General features: G+C 46.1%; 1 protein-coding gene across 2 annotated transcripts in view; it reads left to right on the forward strand.

Annotated features, from left to right (window-relative positions):
* Nucleotides 1-21,502, forward strand: part of LOC135056615 (gamma-aminobutyric acid receptor subunit pi-like) — a 274,250-nt gene that overhangs the window by 244,190 nt on the left and 8,558 nt on the right. For both annotated transcript variants that reach the window (XM_063962015.1, XM_063962016.1), the window contains exons 10-11: nt 2,146-2,298; nt 4,205-4,398. In XM_063962015.1, the coding sequence (XP_063818085.1) occupies nt 2,146-2,298; nt 4,205-4,398 (347 nt within the window). The remainder of the gene's footprint in view (nt 1-2,145; nt 2,299-4,204; nt 4,399-21,502) is intronic.

The following is a 21,502-nucleotide window of genomic DNA, read 5'->3' on the forward strand; positions in this document are numbered from 1 at the left end:
ATGACGAGACGGGGACGTCCAGCAGGGTTCCTCCACTCCGGTCCGAGCCTATGGGCTCTCTCGATTATGAGTGGGACTCCTTTAAGGTCCAAAGCTAGTTGTTCCGGGATGCCAGATGAGAGGATATCCATGAGTTCGTGACCCTTTACCGATTCCGCGATGCCAATGACCCTCAGATTGTTATGCCTACTACGATTTTCAAGATCATCGATCTTCTGATAGGTCAGCAATCTCGGATTGATTGGCCTGTATGGTTTTCTGGGCTGTGGACAAGTCATCTTCCAGTGTGGATATCCGCTGTTCCGCTTCATCCAAACGTGTAGAGTGTTGATTGAGTTGGGTTAGCGTGTATTCGATGGCTTCCTTAATGCCTGCTAGTTTTTCAGCCAGCATGGGGCCCAGAACAGCTACTAGGTCATTGTGTTTCATTTTCGGCTGCTTTACAGGCGGTCTGGATCTACGAGTGCGTTGAGATGCAGAGCGTGAGGTTGAGCAGTCGGAGTCGGAGGAGTTGCCACCAGGGGTTCCGTCACAAGATGGTAGTGAAGCCCCCACAGAAGTCATTGATGTAGGAATTAGGAATTTTTCCATGCAGTTGTAGAATAGTAACCGCTGCGGAGGTGCGCAGAGAGTAAGATATGTCAAGAGTGTATTGGGTCTCACATGCAAAGCGCCAGGTCGGTACGGCGTCACATCACCGCGGGCTCAATGCAGGAGACAGCCAGGTCAGGGGTCAGCCCATATGGAGGGCAAGATGAAATAATCATAATTCGCCTACATAAGCTATCATGAAGAGAGCCGAGCAGATGGTAAGCGGCATGCAAAGAGGAGGGTAGCAAGCTGAGGCAGGCATGCAGTGTCCCTGTCGTGAAGAGGGGGGGAGAGTTCCTCACCACACCACTAGTATAGCACAATACCGGTAGTGTGGCTCCCATCTCCCACCGTCACCAGTCCCCAGGGCAGCCTGAAGGTGGAGAGAAACTGCGTCAGCGGCCCACGTGGTGCACCAAGGGTGCAGGCTGCTGCTTGATTTCTGTAAATGGCAAGGGGGAGCAGCAGGGTATGTAATTGTAAGACCCCGGTGGCAGGCCAGCAGGAGATGGTGTCTGGGAGCAGTACAGGGGAGGACACCTTACCAGTAATGCCACTGGCAGTGTAGTGCTGGTGTCCACTCTCCTGCTCTCTGCTTCGTCCAGGCCGTCCGCAGCAGCAGGGGGGGAGAGCCGCTGGGTCAAGGAGGCTGATCGTGGCACCACCAGCCGGGTCCTCCCGCAGGAGCAGTGGTCATGGGTCAGATGGGGTCATCCACAGCAGGTAGCCGGGTCTGGGGGCACCAGAGGGGGAGAGGCAGGTCCGGGCACCTTTATCACGGCGCAGCTGGAAGTCCGGCGGGCCGGAAGCCAAATCGAGGCCCCGGCTTCAGAGCCAGATGTAGGCCGCAGTCCGCTGGAGCTTCCCGGTCGCTCCCCGACTTCGCGGCTTCATGTGTTCAGCAGCAAGGGAGGTAGGGGGGAGTATAAAAGGGAAGAATGGAGCAAATGGACGGGTCTCAGCTGGTTAGGAGGAAGAAAGGGTAGTTTAGGAGCAGGAGCTGCAGAGAGCTGCGACTGCTCTCCTACAGTGTCAGGCCACGTCCCCTACATTCCATCTTTAGAAATCAGAAAATAAATACTGCCTTACAAACTACAAGCGATACAAAAAGATATATCATGAGTAAAAGAGCTAACGCATTTCGAAAAATACTTATATGTACTGTATGTTCATCTACAAATAATCCTAATCCTCACATCCACCGGCTCTATTACAGACTCCTAGAATAAGTGCCACACCACTCTGGAAATTCATAGCATAAATCTAGCGAATCCAATCAGTGTTCTACGGCTATTTATGACTATTGGTTGTTACTAGTTTTTGATACATTATTGCATACCTTCTGAATCAACAACTAAAACAAAATGTGGACCATGCAGCTTGGTATGAGAGCTTACATTTTATCTCATAGCCATGGCAACCCCATCGCTGTAAGCATTCACAGACACCCATATGGGCTATATATGCAATGCTACTATGAGTCCCATTATTTTGGAATTGTACAGTACTGTAAGTATTCTAATGCTATTTTTTCTAATTAACTTTACTTTGCAGGGCGTTATCCAAAGCTGGTGTTCCACTTTGACCTCAAAAGAAACATTTTGTATTTCATTCTGGAGACATATGTACCATCAATCCTTTTGGTTGTCCTCTCCTGGGTGTCCTTTTGGATAAGTCAGTCTTCAGTACCTGCAAGAATTTGTATAGGTAACATAGCTACTGTATATTGCTTGCAGTTTGTTTAGATTAGGCTTAGATTTGTCAAAATGAATTAGAAACAAAAAAAATGAAAATAAATCACACATTCAGTGTTTTAGACACCCTATTAGCACCACAGGCAACTGCCTAGCTATTGTATGAAAAGGGATCCCCAGTGCAAACTCTAGGACAAAGATGTTGGAAACTCAAATTTGGTTAAAAACAAGTTTATTATTGATTTAAAATCTAGCTTCTAGAATGCACCATATAAACATTAGGTAGTGATATGCCTGAGGAAGCCTTTCAACAGGTGAAATGCATTGATAACAGATCACGTCAATTCTAAGCAGTGTCGCATAGTGCTTTCAGCAGACTGCCCGGGAGTTCCGCCGATGGACACCGTAGCCTGCCCAGACGAGGACCGCAACAACTGCATGGCCCAAGCCACAAGGGAGAAGCCCCGTTGAGGAAAAGGTAATCACCACTGTACACCATAGCAACGGACACCTCACCAAAAGCACATTAATATCATAAGTTGGAAGCAGCACTGACACGCTGGAATCTTGTGTACAAGAGGATTCTGTTTAATGCATTGAACTTGCACAATACTAGATACAGCTACTGTTGCCAATTTAAACAGAGGAAGTAAGTCGCAAAAGCGCACCCTCTATCCTGTATAAGCCCTAGCAATTGTGATCTTAGACATTGTGTTTTTTGCCTCAGTGCAGCGCATACCTGAACTATTCATTGGACATCTGATATTGTCTAGATTTTTAATTCCTTAATTTTATTTTTACGGAATTTAGTATTTTCACTAGAACTTGCGTGTTTTTCATGTCTTAAGTCTGTTAAGTGTGTTTAATAGGAACCATACTACATTGTATACAATAATACGTACATATGTAGAAACGACATGGGGATTCACACAATTTATAAATATATCGTTATCACGATAGAAACTCATATCACTACCTAATGTTTACATGGTACATTGTACAAGCTAGATTTGAAATCAATAATAAACTTGTTGTTTTTAACCAAAATTGAGTTTCCAACATCTTTGTCCTAGAGTCTGCACTGGGCATCCCTTCTCATACAGTACTTGTTCACCATAGTGAAATTGTGTAGTGATTCTACTCCTCCAGCAGCAAACCTGGACTGTAATGGTGGACTTTGGGAAAATGCACTAAAGGCTGCAGGGTGTTTTGGGAAATGTAGTCCAGCAGCCTTGCCAACAAATCATGGTGACTTTGACTGCTTAATTTATCCACCAAATGGATGGACAAATTACAGGTTACAGGTAATTTTTGTGTGTGCTGGGGGGATACCGGGATGGAGGGGGGGGGGGGGCAGCACCCCCCCTCTCTGTCTGCTTTTTGTTTGTGACCCCTGCCCCTTTCTAGCACCTGATATATAATTATCTCCGGGAATGATTGAGCAACTGCCACTGTTTGTCTAGATGGCAAATTTGTAAGAAACTGGGTTTAATGTATTGTGGGAGGTAGTGTAGCGGAATACCGTAAAGTGCATGTAAAAGTTGTTATTGTTTGTGGGTAATCTTTTTCTGTAAAAATGTGTACTCATTATTTGATTCTTGATTCTTTAAATTAATTTTAGAAGCTGCACATTTTTTTAATAAAATACAGATATTTTGAATCCAATTAAAAAGTACATTTTTTATCGTTATAATTTTAGTTGTGATGTTTTACATATTAGTAATGATAAAAGATTTTTTTTATTATTCATTTTTCTTTTTTATTCTTTTTCTTTTTTTACATTTTTATTGCATTTCAATCCATCCAGCCTGCATATGTTGGTGCTTGTGGCCATGTGTACCTTTATTCTGTACCTTTATTCTATTACAACATGATAACATGTAAGGATGATTCTCAGTTATACATTATGATTTCTGTAGGTGTCACAACTGTTCTTACTATGACCACACTCATGATGGGCGCCAGAACTTCTCTTCCGAATGCAAACTGCTTTATAAAGGCTATTGATGTCTACCTTGGCATTTGCTTCAGCTTTATATTCGGAGCTCTACTGGAATATGCGATTGCACACTTTTGTACTCTACATCGCCCTGCTCCAAGGAACACTACTACGGTAATGTAACACACCATCTAGTATCACTACAGCATACTATAACAAACAGATAGAGTATACTGTAATAAATATATTCCGCGCCTGACACTGGTAAGATTCCATTTTCTGTTAACTTACTATTGCTTAGTAAAAATACTCGCAATAAAACAAAAAAATGTTTTTTTATATATTTATCACTTAAGTTTTTTAAATTGTTTAAAAAAAAAAAACAACCACCATTCATGGAAGTTATTGTCAAATTGAATACATTGAAAATTACAATTTCCAAAACACAAAGCTCTGCTGGTTCCAACGCTCCCGGTGTCCTACAATGCATTAGTTACATAGATTTGGGTGTGGTGTGTTCAATCTGCAATCTAATTTGCAGTGTAAAAATAAAGTAGCCATTATTTACCCTGCACAGAAACAAAATAACCCACCCAAATCTAACTCTCTCTGCACATGTTATATCTGCCTCCCCTGCAGTGCACATGGTTCTGCCCAACTGCTAACAAAATTCCTGCTGCGATCAACTTGGAATTACCCCCATTATTTGTGAAAGACTCTACATAAATGTTGAGTTTTGGAAATGTTCAGCATAACTTTCCTTTAGATGTGTGTTCTCTAAGTAAAGGAGCAGAATATAATTTATCACTTTGTGGTTATGGAGTAGAGAGCATTTTGATGCTGTTGGGAGGACCTAAAGGAGGAACATTAGGAACAGTAGTCTATTTCCTGACAGATGTTTGATCCACTCAGGGCCGGATTAAGGGTTGTGGGGGCCCAGGGGCAACTAAGTTGTGAGGGCTTCCATTAAAAAAAATTGATAACATGATCCCCATCCTGAGCCCAAAATAACAGCACGCCTTCCCCACTCCCCCACATTCACAAATATCATATCACCTATCTGGTCTTGACACTCTGATGTTATTGAGCAGCAGCCCGAGCGGGGGACCAGGAAAGCAGGGAGCTGGGACAGCACACTGAGTCCTGACATCTTTGCAGCTCCTCTGTCATGGCAGCAGCTGCTGGCAGCTCCGGGACAGGGTCTCGCAGGATTTAACGTAACTATCCTGCAAGATTGCGTAGCGAGGAGCTCCTCGGTGGCCACTGTTAATGAACAGCTGAGCTGCTGAGGACGTGGGGAAACGGAGATACAGCTAAATGCTGTGCTCTGGAGAGAAGAGCTGTGGCAATTCTGGGTGGGACAGTGTGCGGGGGCCCTTAATCTGTGGGGGCCCCAGGACGACCGCCTCTGTCATCCCCCTATAATCCGGTCATGGATCCACTGGAACAAGCCAGTGAGAATGTCTTTATCATTGCTGAAATTGTCAGACCCTGGTGTAGAAGCAATTGCTTACTCTTTGTTATAGTGTATCTTAATATTTAGACAAAGTAACCCAAAATCTCAGTATCTATATTGTATCATATTTAGACAAAGTAACCCAAAATCTCAATATCTATATTTGGCAAAACCCCCCCCCCCCCATTGCCAGTGACAAAGTGCACAAGTTCCACAAGTGACAATTATATTTATTATTTAACCACTTAACTGGCTATTTTTTTTTTTTCTAAACACAGCTCAGAAATTGTCAGGTTTTTTTTTTAAGTCAGTGAGTTAAGGTGAAGAATATGTATTTAAAACTTCCACAAAATGATTGCATTTAAACAAAAAAAGAACTTTTTTTTAAATATATGTAAAAAAATAATTTTTCAAACATCAGAACATAGTGGTCTATTGACTAGCCTTCTAAGCCGCTCCTAACTGACATGTCACAGGCTGGGTTTGAAAAATGACAGTTAGGAGCAGATTGGCTGGTACTTTATCTCCGTTGACTTTATCTCCATCCAAGGCTTAGTAAATAGACCCCATAGTCAGCATCGGAACATTGTGACTTTCATTTTCTCAGTGGCTCAGTGGCGGAAGTCCCGGAGGCAATGGAGTCGGCCGCTGCCGGGCTCCAGCTCTGAAGAGGGCACCTGACCTTCTCCATTGCCTCTGGTGAGCTCCAGCCTCTGTGTGCAGCGCAAGAGCACCCAGACCAGCACCACAATGTATAGCAGCGTACTCTCAGTGGGGGGAGGAGGCGGGGTTTGCTGGCAGGTCTGCCTCATCACAGTCCTGCTCGCTCGTCTCCAGCCAGCTCTCTCCCCACCCCCACCTCAGAGTTTTAGCGTGAAGTCTGGTAGCTGCTGTCAGAAGATGCTTCTTCTACAGTTGAGGAGTGGCAGCAGTTGCTGTAGTGTTAGGTACATGGGCTGTGTGTGTGTATGTTTGGGGCTGTGTGTGTGTATATTTGGGGCTGTGTGTGTGTCTATGTATGGGGGTGTGTGAGTGTGTGTGTATATATGGGGCTGTGTGTGTGTCTAATATACACTGCTCAAAAAAATAAAGGGAACACTAAAATAACACATCCTAGATCTGAATGAATGAAATATTCTTATTAAATACTTTGTTCTTTACATAGTTGAATGTGCTGACAACAAAATCACACACAAATTATCAATGGAAATCAAATTTATTAACCCATGGAGGTCTGGATTTGGAGTCACACTCAAAATAAAGTGGAAAAACACACTACAGGCTGATCCAACTTTGATGTAATGTCCTTAAAACAGGTCAAAATGAGACTCAGTAGTGTGTGTGGCCTCCACGTGCCTGTATGACCTCCCTACAACCCACACAAGTGGCTCAGGTACCGCAGCTCATCCAGGATGGCACATCAATGCGAGCTGTGGCAAGAAGGTTTGCTGTGTCTGTCAGCGTAGTGTCCAGAGCATGGAGGCGCTACCAGAAGACAGGCCAGTACATCAGGAGACGTGGAGGAGGCCGTAGGAGGGCAACAACCCAGCAGCAGGACCGCTACCTCCGCCTTTGTGCAAGGAGGAACAGGGGGAGCACTGCCAGAGCCCTGCAAAATGACCTCCAGCAAGCCACAAATGTGCATGTGTCTACTCAAACGATCGGAAACAGACTCCATGAGGGTGGTATGAGGGCCCGACGTCCACAGGTGGGGGTTGTGCTTACAGCCCAACACCGTGCAGGACGTTTGGCATTTGCCAGAGAACACCAAGTTTGGCAAATTCGCCACTGGCGCCCTGCGCTCTTCACAGATGAAAGCAGGTTCTCACTGAGCACATGTGACAGACGTGACAGAGTCTGGAGACGCCAAGGAGTACGTTCTGCTGCTTGCATGACCGGTTTGGCAGTGGGTCAGTAATGGTGTGGGGTGGCATTTCTTTGGGGGGCCGCACAGCCCTCCATGTGCTCGCCAGAGGTAGCCTGACTGCCATTAGGTAGCGAGATGAGATCCTCAGACCCCCTGTGAGACCATATGCTGGTGCGGTTGGCCCTGGGTTCCTCCTAATGCAAGACAATGCTAGACCTCATGTGGCTGGAGTGTGTCAGCAGTTCCTGCAAGACGAAGGCATTGATGCTATGGACTGGCCCGCCCGTTCCCCAGACCTGAATCCAATTGAGCACATCTGGGACATCATGTCTCGCTCCATCCACCAACGCCACGTTGCACCACAGACTGTCCAGGAGTTGGCGGATGCTTTAGTCCAGGTCTGGGAGGAGATCCCTCAGGAGACCATCCGCCACCTCATCAGGAGCGTGCCCAGGCATTGTAGGGAGGTCATACAGGCACGTGGAGGCCACACACACTACTGAGCCTCATTTTTACTTGTTTTAAGGACATTACATCAAAGTTGGATCAGCCTGTAGTGTGTTTTTCCACTTTAATTTTGAGTGTGACTCCAAATCCAGACCTCCATGGGTTAATAAATTTGATTCCCATTGATAATTTTTGTGTGATTTTGTTGTCAGCACATTCAACTATGTAAAGAACAAAGTATTTAATAATATTTCATTCATTCAGATCTAGGATGTGTTATTTTAGTGTTCCCTTTATTTTTTTAAACAGTGTCAGTCAGAGAATCACAACCTAGTCTGTAAAGATACTCCCTGTCGAGCTTGCACCTTGCAAAAGTTGAGGGGATATCTAGATTCCACCTTACAAACGTGTTGGCTGTGTACTCTTTTGGTTGCATTTTATTGACACAATTTTATACTTTGAACTGTGTATACATTATTAAAATAACTTTTTACTAATTGGCCTGTTGGCCTCTTGTTTGGGTGACTATTTGGTGAGGGGTGTCTGTTACAGGTCCCCAGATTTAAATTCCCTCCAGTCTACATTCCAACGAAAATAACGCTGGAAGAACTGTGTAATTACATTCCACTTTAGCGCACCTGGGAATTTGTGTTTATTCTTGTATGCTTTTGAGGTCTCCCAACAAAGATCTCTCCCGTGGTGCCGCTTCTAGGTTGGTGCGAGATAAAGATACTACTGTGTTGTTTTTATATATATATATATTGCAGTGTCCAGAGAAATGGAAGGGCACTCTCCACAATATAGATTCATAGTTGTACAACAGAATTTATTTGGTTAGTTTCATGGCTCATAACAGTCGACGTTTCGATTCATACACTAAATCTTCTTCAAGACAAGCCAACATCAACGTCATCATCAATACAGATATCACTGGTCACTCCAATAAAGAATGGATATCTCATAAAGCAGTTTCAGCAGCGCACTAAACCAAACTTATACGGTTTCAGTACCCCATGGGTGATTTCACACACATATATATATATATATATATATATATATATTGGGCGGAGTGCAGTGGCGTAACTACTGCCCCCGCAGTCCTCGCGGTGGCTTGGGGGCGAGGGGCTGCGGGGGCGCCACTGATTTAGAACAGATTGACATGCGGACGAGCGTCCGCATGTCAATCTGCGATCTCCTCTCCCTCCTTGCTGCGGTGCCTGCTCCCCCGGCTCTCCCTCCCCCCATGTGTTGGAGGGACACGAGCGCATTGCGCGTCTCTCCTGTGTCCCTCCTGGCTCTCCCCCGGCCGGTCTAAGGAAGCAAGTGCCGTTCGTGAGCTCTGATTGGCTCACGAACGGCACTTCCTTTATTAGACAGCTGGGGGAGAGCCAGGAGGGACACAGGAGAGACACGCGATGCGCTCGTGTCCCACCAACACATAGGGGGGGGCCGGAGGAGCAGGCACTGGGGCATATACCCGGCACTGGGGACATATACCTGGCACTGGGGGGGCATATACCTGGCACTGGGGGGGCATATACCTGGCACTGAGGGCATGTACCTGGCACTGGGGGCATATACCTGGCACTGGGGGGGCCTATACCCGGCACTGGGGGCATGTACCTGGCACTGGGGGCATATACCCGGCACTGGGGGGCATATACCTGGCACTGGGGGGCATATACCCGGCACTGGAGGCATATACCTGGCACTGGGGGGGAAGCAGGCACTAGGGGGGAATATCTGGCACTGGGGGCATGTACCTGGCACTGGGGGCATATACCCGGCACTGGGGGGGCATATACCCGGCACTGGGGGCATATACCTGGCACTGGGGGGGCATATACCCGGCACTGGGGGCATATACCTGGCACTGGGGGGGAAGCAGGCACTGGGGGGGAATATCTGGCACTGGGGGCATATACCTGGCACTGGGGGCATATAACTGGCACTGGGGGGGCATGTACCTGGCACTGGGGGCATATACCTGGCACTGGGGGCATATACCTGGCACTGGGAGAATATCTGGCACTGGGGGGGCATATACCTGGCACTGGGGGCATATACCTGGCACTGGGGGGGCATATACCTGGCACTGGGGGAATATACCTGGCACTGGGGGGGCATATACCCGGCACTGGGGGCATATACCCGTGACTGGGGGGGCATATACCTGGCACTGGGGGGGGAAGCAGGCACTGGGAGCGAATATCTGGCACTGGGGGCATATGCCTGGCACTGTGGGGGAATATCTGGCACTGGGGGCATATACCTGGCACTGGGGGGGGGAATATCTGGCACTGGGGGGTCATATACCTGGCACTGGGGGCATATACCTGGCACTGGAGGGGGGGGGGATATCTGGCACTGGGGGCATATACCTGGCACTGGGGGGGAATATCTGGCACTGGGGGGGAAGCAGGCACTGTGGGGGAATATCTGGCACTGGGGGGGGGGGGGGCATATACCTGGCACTGTGGGGGAATATCTGGCACTGGGTGCATATACCTGGCACTGTGGGGGAATATCTGGCACTGGGTGCATATACCTGGCACTGTGGGGGAATATCTGGCACTGGGAGCATATGTGGCACTGGGAGCACGGCCCTAGCAACAAGCACTACCCCCTAGCAACGAGCAGGACACCCAGTGCATGAAACCCCTGGCAACGAGCATGACACCCTGAGCATGGAAACCCCTGGCACCGTGCATGGAACCAAGAGCATGAAACCCCTGGCAACGAGGAGGTAATTTAAAAGTAATTGGAAGCCTTACAGTAGAACTTAATGTGTAATGGGCATTACGGTGTGTGGCATAATGTATCACGGACATTGCGGTGTGTGTCATAATGTATCAGGCATTACGGTGTGTTGTATACTATATCACGGGCATTGTGGTATGTGGTATAATGTCTCAGGATCATTGTGGTGTGTGTCATACTGTGTCACAGACATTGTGTGTGCTATAATGTATCAGGGGCATTGCAGTGTGTAGCATAATGTATAACTGACATTGCGATTCCTGTCATAATGTGTCACAGGCATTACGGTGTGTGGCATAATGTGTCGGGGGCATTACGGTGTGTGGCATAATGTGTCGGGGGCATTACGGTGTGTGGCATAATGTGTAGGGGGCATTACGGTGTGTGCATATTGTGTCATGTGCATTATTGTCAGTGATCGCAAAAACGCGCCATGGCGCGTATTTTACCCAGAAACAGCCGCCCGGGACTCACATTTAGAAGATGAGCGGGTCCCACAGGACGCGCTCATCTGAATATGTGTTTGCATGTGTTAAGCCTGTCAGCGGAATGCAGGAGGTGACTGGCTGTTTCCTCGGCCAATCACCTCCTGTAGTCTCCATCCAATCACAGCCTGCAGCATCTCCCGCTTTGAATCCTGCTCCCCGCCAGCACATGAGTCTGTGCTGCAGGGCTGACAGACTGGCCCCGCTCATCCGGCTCCACTGCCGCTCTGCCGCCAGCACCCTCCTCTGCGACTGGGAGTACAGCTCCGGATCTGCCTGCCGCCACCCCCCTACCCGGGACCCGCTCAACGCCCCACCGAGACCCGACAACTACCTTCCAGCAGGAGCCGTCCGGGCTGCGCAGCTCCCGCTGTAGGTAAGCAGTAGACAGTGCTGCATCGCCCCGCTTCACCTGGAGTAGCTGGTGCAGATGCGGGATGTCCGGGGGCTGCAAGCTCCGTGTGTGCAATGTGAGGCCGCTCAGAGTGTCAGGGCCTCACTGACACCATTTTTCTGACAGCACAGTGCAGTGAGTGCACTGGCACAAGTAGCCAGCCGGCGCCGCAGCATGAAGGAGCTATCTGTGAAATCGCAAGCAGAGGCTGGCAAGAAGGAGCTCCTCCGATCGCTTCCCCTGACGGGCTGGCCACTGCTAAATATACCAGTATATCAGTACAACTGTGCAGTGACACTGACTTTCCCATTGCACCTGGGGCTCCACTACTTTGACACAGTTGGAACTGATTATCGGTATATTTAGCAGTGGCCAGCCCGTCAGGGGAAGCGATTGGACGAGCTCCTTCTTGCCAGAGAACAGCTTCTGCTTGCGATTTCACATAGAGCTCCTCCAGGCTGCGGCTACTACAGGCGCAGGCTGGCTACTTGTGCCAGTGCACTCACTGCACTGTGCTGTCAGAAAAAATGGTGAGTGTCAGTGAGTTGCTGCTGGGGGCGGAACCACTTGTGTCAAACGGCCCCTTCGTGCAACTGGAGGTGATAAGTGAGTGGTTACTGCAATGTGCCTCAGTGCTCTACCAGGCGCATTGTGTATAATAACGTGTTCTACCTGGCGCAATGTGTATAATAACGTGTTCTACCTGGCGCAATGTGTATAATAACGTGTTCTACCTGGCGCAATGTGTATGATAACGTGCTCTACCTGGCGCAATGTGTATGATAACGTATTCTACCTGGCGCAATGTGTATGATAACGTGTTCTACCTGGCGCAATGTGTATGATAACGTGTTCTACCTGGCGCAATGTGTATGATAACGTGCTCTACCTGGTGCAATGTGTATAATAACGTGCTCTACCAGGCGCAATGTGTATGATAACGTGCTCTACCTAGTGCAATGTGTATAATAACGTGCTCTACCAGGCGCATTGTGTATAATAACGTGTTCTACCTGGCGCATTGTGTATAATAACGTGCTCTACCAGGCGCATTGTGTATAATAACGTGTTCTACCTGGCGCAATGTGTATGATAACGTGCTCTACCTGGCGCAATGTGTATGATAACGTGTTCTACCTGGCGCAATGTGTATGATAACGTGTTCTACCTGGCGCAATGTGTATGATAACGTGCTCTACCTAGTGCAATGTGTATTATAACGTGCTCTACCAGGCGCATTGTGTATAATAACGTGTTCTACCTGGCGCAATGTGTATGATAATGTGCTCTACCAGGCGCATTGTGTATAATAACGTGTTCTACCTGGCGCAATGTGGCTGATAACGTGCTCTACCAGGCGCATTGTGTATAATAACGTGCTCTACCTGGCGCAATGTGTATAATAACGTGTTCTACCTGACGCAATGTGTATGATAACTTGCTCTACCTAGCGGCAATGTGTATGATAACTTGCTCTACCTAGCGGCAATGTGTATGATAACATGCTCTACCTGATGCAATGTGTATGATAACTTGCTCTACCTAGCGGCAATGTGTATGATAACATGCTCTACCTGGCGCAATGTGTATGATAACGTGCTCTACCTGGCGCAGTGTGTATAACGTGTTCTACCTGGCGCACTGTGTATGATAACGTGCTCTACCTAGCGGCAATGTGTATGATAACGTGCTCTACCTGGTGCAAAGTGTATGACGTGCTGTACCTGGTGCAAAGTGTATGACGTGCTGTACCTGGTGCAAAGTGTATGACGTGCTGTACCTGGAGCAAAGTGTATGACGTGATCTACCTGGATCAGTGTGCATAGGAGGTTCTACCTGGTGCAATGTGTATAAGCGCCACTACTGTGTGGTGTAATGTGAATTGACACTATTATGTGGCCACGCCCCTTCCCTATGAAGCCACGCCCCTAAAAATTTTCGGCGCGCACTACCTGTTCTTTGTGGTCTAAGTGGTCTAACACCAATTCACTTTCTGCCTAAGGGCACCAAAATGTCTAGTTACAGCTCTGGTGCAGGGTGTCCTGCATGCTACACAGCCCAGCAGCATTGTCACCCCATCCCCCCCATCTTGCAACACTTTTGTAGTGTCCAAACAAGATTAAAATTAATAAGAACCTTCATTCCGATGGGACCCAGAAAAAGACCGGTAGGACCGCAATTTTTAAAAGTGAAGGGTCCCTGGGACCCACTTTTTTTTTAGCTCAGCGCGATCACTGATTGTGTGTGGAATAATGTCTAAGGGCCATTGCAGTATGTGGAATAATGTATACTGGGCATTACTATAAGGAGGAAAAATGACAAATAATGTAAGGGGCATGAATCAGGATTATTTTTCTTTCCTGTGGTGGCCAACGTCTGGGCGTGCAGGTTGCAAAACTGGGGTATAAGGTAGTCTTTTCCTGCAATGCCACGCCCTCCACGCAAAGCCACGCCCATTTCGACAAAGCCACACACCCTTTTTGCCAGCGCGCGCCGCAGGCATTTACGGGGTGTATGGGGGGGGGGGGGGCGCCGAAGGATTTTTTGGCTTGGGGGAGAAAAATTTCTAGTTACGCCACTGGCGGAGTGTGTGTATAAGGGGCTGTGTGTGCACATATGGGGTTGTGTGTGTATATATGAGGCTGTGTGTAGATATATAAGGCTGTGTGTGTTTATACTATGAGTCTGTGTGTGTGCGCATATGGGGCTGTGTGTGTGCATATGTATATATATGGGGCTGTGTGTGTGCGCGCGCGTTCTTATGTATATGCAGTATGTGGCTGTGTGTATTTCTGTATATGTGGCTGTCTGCATATGTGGGGGGTCCTGCTGTGCTGACCAATCAGCAGTGATCAGCAGCATGGCAGACACTGAGGGAGGGTGCAGGGAAGCAGAGGCTTCGGGAGGTCCCTCTGAGAAAGACATCTGCGGGAAGATTCTATTATTGCAGCGCCTAAACTGTGTATCTGACTAGTTGCCTTGGTTGCGACCAGATCAGATAATGCACTTGCTGGTGTGGTCGCAAACGATGCAACCATGCCAGGAAAGTGGTTAAATAAATCCCATTCCTGTACAAAGCACAATAATATCCTCATTATAAGCCATATATTTCACAGCACTGTTTCCATTGCCAGTCATATATTACACAAGGCTACATCAATTTATTTTCTTATTGCACAGTATTACCTCCATTGCTCGTCCATGGCTAGATAATTGGCGTTGGGAGGCAGGGGGTGGGGCCACGATGGTGGGATTCGGTACGAATCACGTTATCAATCTCTCCCGGACTGCCAGACTCAGACTGCAGTGTGTGTGTGTGTGTGTGTGTGTGTGTGTGTGTGTGGGGGGGGGGGGGGGGGGGGTTGCTACAGGCGGGAGGCACCCGTCTGGGAGTCTTGACCACTCTTGGTCAGGAGCACAACCCAAATTAGGAAGCCTCCAAGTATGTTGTTACCTCTAACCATATTTGATCCTCATTTCTTTGTAAAGATATCCTTACATCTATCCCATGTATGTTTAAATTTCTCTACAGTCTTAGCCTCTACCACCTCAGAGGGAGGCTATTCCACTTGTCCACTACCATTTCTGTGAAGTAATTTTTCATCAAAATTCTACTGAACCTACAGTACCTCCCTCCAATTTCAGTGTATGTCCTCATGTTCTAATACGTCTTCCTTTGAAAATGTCTCCCTCCTGTATTTTGTTAATACCCTTGATATTTTTGAAAGTTTCTGTGATGTGCCCCCTTTCCCTTCTTTGCTACAAACTATGCCTGACACACATGTAGCACAAATACAACTGTGTTGCTGTATCAGGCACCCAGAGGGAAGTACATACTATCCAGGGCTGCCAGAGGAAATGGTGCTCCAGTGCTGTGAATTCTTGGGTTACCCCTTCAAGGTGTAGCCCAGTGAGCTCAGTTTAGGAGGGTGTGAAGCTATTGGTCTGTGCAGTCCCATTCTATATTCCCCTATAACCCAGAATGTTAGGGCCAGTGGTTGGAGCCAGAGGAATGATCCCCATTACTCAGTTACCTTATATACCGAATTATAAACCACAACTGCCAGGCCTTTAAGACAAGTCTAGGTCTACATAGTTTTTGCTAGCCATGGCATACTATAGTGCGACACACAGCATGCCTAACAATATCTGAGGCGCCAGTCTTCTGTCATGCTGCCTAAGTACTGATTCAGGTCCCGTGGCTCTTGTGCCAAAGTGCCCAAAAAATTTATGTTTATTATGTTTGTACTCTTACCCACATGTGCAGTACGGGTCTGTGATGTCAGTCACACTATGTCATCAGTGATTGACAGTCTGCTGCAGTTTGGAGATGGGGAAGAGTGGTGAAGGTCTCCGATTCCAAAACCGAAGCCTTATTACCGTTGTTGTTGGGGAGGGACAAGGCCAGAATCTCCATTTGAGGATGGAGATTTCCTGGTGTCTTTGTAATAGATACGGCGGGCAGCTTGCACCACCCCATGGGTCACGCAGCCAGCCGAAGGAGTTGGAGATGACCTGATGCTACATCCTACGATGTAGCTTAGATCAGTATTGCACCAGGAGGCGTGGACACCCCCTGCTACATTAGCAATGCTATCGCTGCTGCTTCTATGTAAACAGCAGTGATAGCTTCTCCATCCACATCTGAATCAGACCCACTTTTGGATTTTCTGCTCTGATTAATCTTAATAATTACATCCCTGAATGTGATTTACACATAACAATTTGTACATTAAGGTGTGAAGTGTTATTTGGCACCTTTTATAACCTCAGTATAGATCTTCTACCACAGTGAGCTAATACAGTATTCATTACTTAAGTCACAAAGAGCTGCAAGTCCTAAGGGAGAAAAGTACTTTAAAAGTTCTATTAATATAAAAATTGTATTAAAAGAATATCATTGCTAATACTGTATGTGTGTGTGTGTGTGTGTGTGTGTGTGTGTGTATATATATATATATATATATATATATATATGTGTGAAAGCCCTCACTCACTCACCAACTCATCACTAATTCTCTTACTTTCTTACTTTCCCAATATGTTAGGAAGCTGAAATTTAACATAGGTATTCTACAGGTGAGAAATAGGAGAACTACATAAGTAGAATTTTAATAAACCTCCCCTAATGGGGTGAAAAGGGGATGACATAATGAGGTCATTACCAATGCATGGCTTGCATTGCATGAGCGATAATGACCAAACAGACAATTGGACCAAGATTTGGATTGCACCTCCAGTGTGTAGAATTTAATAAACTACAAAAATGGCCCTGTCACTTTTTACCATATCTGCTACGGCTGCTGCATGGGTAATGCCAAGAACCATGGATTAATATTTACTTACATTAAGACATCTCAGATTAACAGCACTATAGATTGAACAAAATTTTAACACTCATTTATATTTACAACCATGAAAATCAGAAACTCCCATCCCAAGAATGCGTAGAACAGCTTGTGTACTATAAAATGTACAAAATCCGTTAGTTGTCTTAATTTGACCTTATGTGCAGCTACTGTAGGCTTTGATCTATTGCAGACCTACGTTTCACCTCTGCAATAATTAATGGCCGCATAAAAAAATGTAATTGCTCTGTTGGACACTCATTAATTAGCGCTGGGTAAAACAACTGAATTCCCCCTAATTGATAAATTTTATTATTATTATCCTTTATTTATGTGGTGCCAAAGAGTTCTGCAGTGCCCATTTAGAGTATATAAGCAAATAATCAAAACAGGAAAACAGTGACTTACAGTTGAAGACAATATTGGACAAGTACAGGGTAACTAAAAATTACTTCAGCAGATGACACTGAGATAAGTATCAGGGTGGCCGAAAACTGCAGGATTTGGGGCAGTTGAGGATTATTAAAGTAAGAAAAGGATAAGCACATGAGGGAAGAGGGCCCTACTCATAAGAGCTTACATTCTAAAGGGGAGGGGCAGACAGACGGGGTGACACAGATGGGGTAGACTGAGTATGGAACAGAGGGTTTGGATGACATTTGGCTGGGTTTGGTAAAGAAATGGGTCTTAAGAGCCCATTTGAAGTTCTGTAGAGAAGTGGAGAGTCTGGGGGGAGAGGTAGAGAATTCCAGAGTAAAGGAGTAGCACGTGGAAAATCTTGAAGACAGTAGTGGGAGGAAGTAATAATAACACAGGAGAGTCAGCATGCATTAGCAGAGCGAAGAAGATGGGTGGGAGTGTAAAGGGAAATAAGGTCAGAGATGTAAATGGGAGAGGAGTGGGTGAGTGCTTTGTAAGTGAATGTGAGAAGTTGAATTGGATTCTGAATTGAAGGAAAGCCAGTGAAGTGCTTGTAGGAGAGGGGAGGTGGATGTAGTGCATTTGGTGAGGAAGATGAGCCAAGCTGGAGCATTGAGGATAGATTGGAGTGGAGAGAAGTAATTGTCAGGGATGCCAGTTAGGAGAAGATTGCAGTCGTTCAGTTTGGAAATGATCAGTTAGTGGATAATGGTCTTGGTGGCATCCTGGTGAGAAAGGGTCTAATCCTGGAAATATTTTTGAGATGAAAATGACAGGTTTGTGAGAGGTGCTGAATGTGTGGTTTGAAGGAGAGGGAGGTGTCATGGATTACGCAAAGACAGTGTACCTGGGGGCTAGAGGAGATAGTTATGCCATCAAAAGATAATGAGATTGTGGGAGGTGTGGTTGTGTGGCAGGGTTAGAAGATGATCACCTCAGTCTTGGACATGTTGAGTTTAATAAAGCACTGGGACATCCAGGAAGAGATAGCAGAGAGACAGTTGGAGGTGAGTGAGGAGAGCTGGGGAGAGATCAGAGGAGGAAAGGTAGATTTGAGTGTCATCAGCATAGAGGTGATATTGGAAGTTAAAAGAACTAATGAGTTCACCTAAAGAGACATATAGAGAGAGAAAAGGAGAGGACCAAGAACAGAACCTTGGGGGACACCAACAGTTAGTGGAAATGAGGTGATGGGGGGGAGGTAGCATCACCAGAGGAGACAGAGAAGTAGGAGGACAACCAGGAGAGGACAGTATCACGCAGACCAAGAGAGTGAAGGATTTTCAGAAGGAGAGGGTGGTCTACAGTGTCAAAAGCAGTAGAGAGGTCAGGAAGAATAAGCAGAGAGTAGTGGCCCTTAAATTTGGCTGTGTGGAGGTCATTGCAGACTTTTGTGAGGGCAGTTTAGGTGGAATGGAGAGAATGGAAACCAGACTGGAATGGGTCAAGCAGTGAGTGGGAGGAAAGAAAGGCAGTGAGGCGATTATAGACAATACACTCAAAGAGTTTGGAGGCAAAAGGGAGGAGAGAGTTGGGTCGGTAGTTGGAGAGGGTGTTTGGATCAAGTGTAGGTTTTTAAGAATTGGGGCAGACAGGAGCATGCTTGAAGGCAGAGGGCACAGTGCCTCGTGAGAGGGAGAGATAGAGAAGGTGGGCAAGATGGGAACAAGCAGAAGGAGAGAGGTAGCAGAGGAGGTGGAAGGGGATAGGACAAGTGGGGAGGTGGTGGGGGTGGATTAACGGATGAGGGCCATGACTCCCTCACCAGAAACATGGGAGAAAGATGTCAGAGTTGGTGAGAGGGATAGTTTCCCCTCCACCCTCTAAAATACTGTAACTGTGTGAAACCCTTTTTTCTCCCTATTGAGAGAAAACCACTACATGAATAAAACATTGATGATGAATATTGTTATTACAGTCATACCTAGATTTTATTATGTCTATTACATTCTGTGGATGCAATCTCAGGGTGTCAATAAAATTTCAAGGTCATTTTGCCAAAAAGATCCAAAATGAATGTGCAGAGAAAGAAATGTGGGTTCGCACCAGCCATGAGAAAATTAATATTTAGATATACAAAACCAATATAATAACTGCTGAAGACAAATGAAAACAGTATTTTATTGGTGATGCTCCCAAATGTTTTGTAGATTAGACTACAATTACAGAGAAGAGGAAAGACAAAAAAAACTATTTTGGGAAGCACTCATTTGTGATAATAGAATGAATGTATAGATAGAGTGAGGTATCAATATAAAACGTAACCTTTATTTCTTAGTATAAAATGTGGTAATATAATATTACATAATATACATTTTAGTTAGTAAAAACGTAATTGCCTTTGTAACAAATAAGGTTCAACATCAAAAATCAATGGGTGAAAATCTTGATACATTCGGTATTCCTGTAAGGTTGAAAAAAATAAATAAAAGAAATCCAAAACAATCACAGAATAATTAGGAAATAAAATTGACAGATACAATATTTGAAAATCTTCGATGTTGGTGTTGAGAGCAAAAAGAGACAAAAGAAAGCCCACAAATAAATAGATATAGAGTGATAGTCTCCGTAAAATTGCCCACAACACCTAGTGGTGGTCATTCCGAGTTGTTCGCTCGTTATTTTTTTCTCGCAACGGAGCGATTAGTCGCTAATGCGCATGCGCAATGTCCGCAGTGCGACTGCGCCAAGTAAATTTGCTATGCCGTTAGGTATTTTACTCACGGCATTACGAGGTTTTTTCTTCGTTCTGGTGATCGTAATGTGATTGACAGGAAGTGGGTGTTTCTGGGCGGAAACTGGCCGTTTTATGGGTGTGTGCGAAAAAACGCTACCGTTTCTGGGAAAAACGCGGGAGTGGCTGGAGAAACGGAGGAGTGTCTGGGCGAACGCTGGGTGTGTTTGTGACGTCAAACCAGGAACGACAAGCACTGAACTGATCGCACTGGCAGAGTAAGTCTCGAGCTACTCAGAAACTGCACAGAGAATTATTTTCGCAATATTGCGAATCTTTCGTTCGCAATTTTGATAAGCTAAAATTCACTCCCAGTAGGCGGCGGCTTAGCGTGTGCAAAGCTGCTAAAAGCAGCTTGCGAGCGAACAACTCGGAATGACCACCAGTATTCCCAGGTAATCTCCCATCTAAGTACTGACCAGGCAATACCTGTTTAGCTTCCGAGATCAGACAAGATTGGGCGTATTCAGGATAGTATGACCGTGGGCAGTTATTCTATAATAGAAGAGTAAAGAAAAAAACACTTCTGCTTTCTGTACCAGGCTTTGGTCAAGATCTAAGCAACCAGTCCCATACCTTTGCAGATGAGAGAATGTGTGAAAGAGTTTTGTTAGATGAGAGCAGATTCTGGTTTTGGGTTGATGACCAGAAACCTGGTATTCCCAGGTGGTCTCCAGATTTGCTATCAACCAAATGAGAAAGTGTTAAGGATAAAAAGTGTATTTTTGAGTAGTTTTTAGAAATAAGTCACAAATATGTGTTATGCACACCAGTGCCTGCAGGAATGTACTGGTGTCAGAACTGTTATGCACTCCAGTGCCTGCAGGAATGTACTGGTGTTTGAACTGTTATGCACACCAGTGCCTGCAGGAATGTACTGGTGTCTGAACGGATAGGTATGCAAAGCAAATGAACTCACAGACAGACACAGAAGGTGATAGGGTAACAAAATACACACAAAGTGAACAGAGAAGCCCAGAGGCTAAGGAACTGGGTGTCTCCCTAGTATTAGTAATGCTCAGATGGGAAAAGCAAGATGTTGTGTTTTAATACGTAGAGAACCCGAAATGCTGTTGCTAAGGGCAACAGCAAAACCCTAAAGGGTTACCAACGGGTGTGGCAGTAAACTCCTTGGTCAGAGATGGAATGATAGACACAAGGAGAGTCTCCACAATCCTAATTCTCACTTGCAGTGCACAGGTTCAGCTTACTGCCACTAAACTGACACCTGACACCTTGCACAGTGAGACAGGATTTAGGCAGGCAAGTCTTAGAATACAGCCGCAAACTTGCTAAGTTCACAGAGTAGTAAAAGAACCCCAGCAAGCTAAACGACTGACTCCAGTCTTACTGCTAGGTCTGGATTG

Source organism: Pseudophryne corroboree, chromosome 3, assembly GCF_028390025.1.
Source record: "Pseudophryne corroboree isolate aPseCor3 chromosome 3, aPseCor3.hap2, whole genome shotgun sequence".
Lineage (NCBI taxonomy): Eukaryota > Metazoa > Chordata > Amphibia > Anura > Myobatrachidae > Pseudophryne > Pseudophryne corroboree.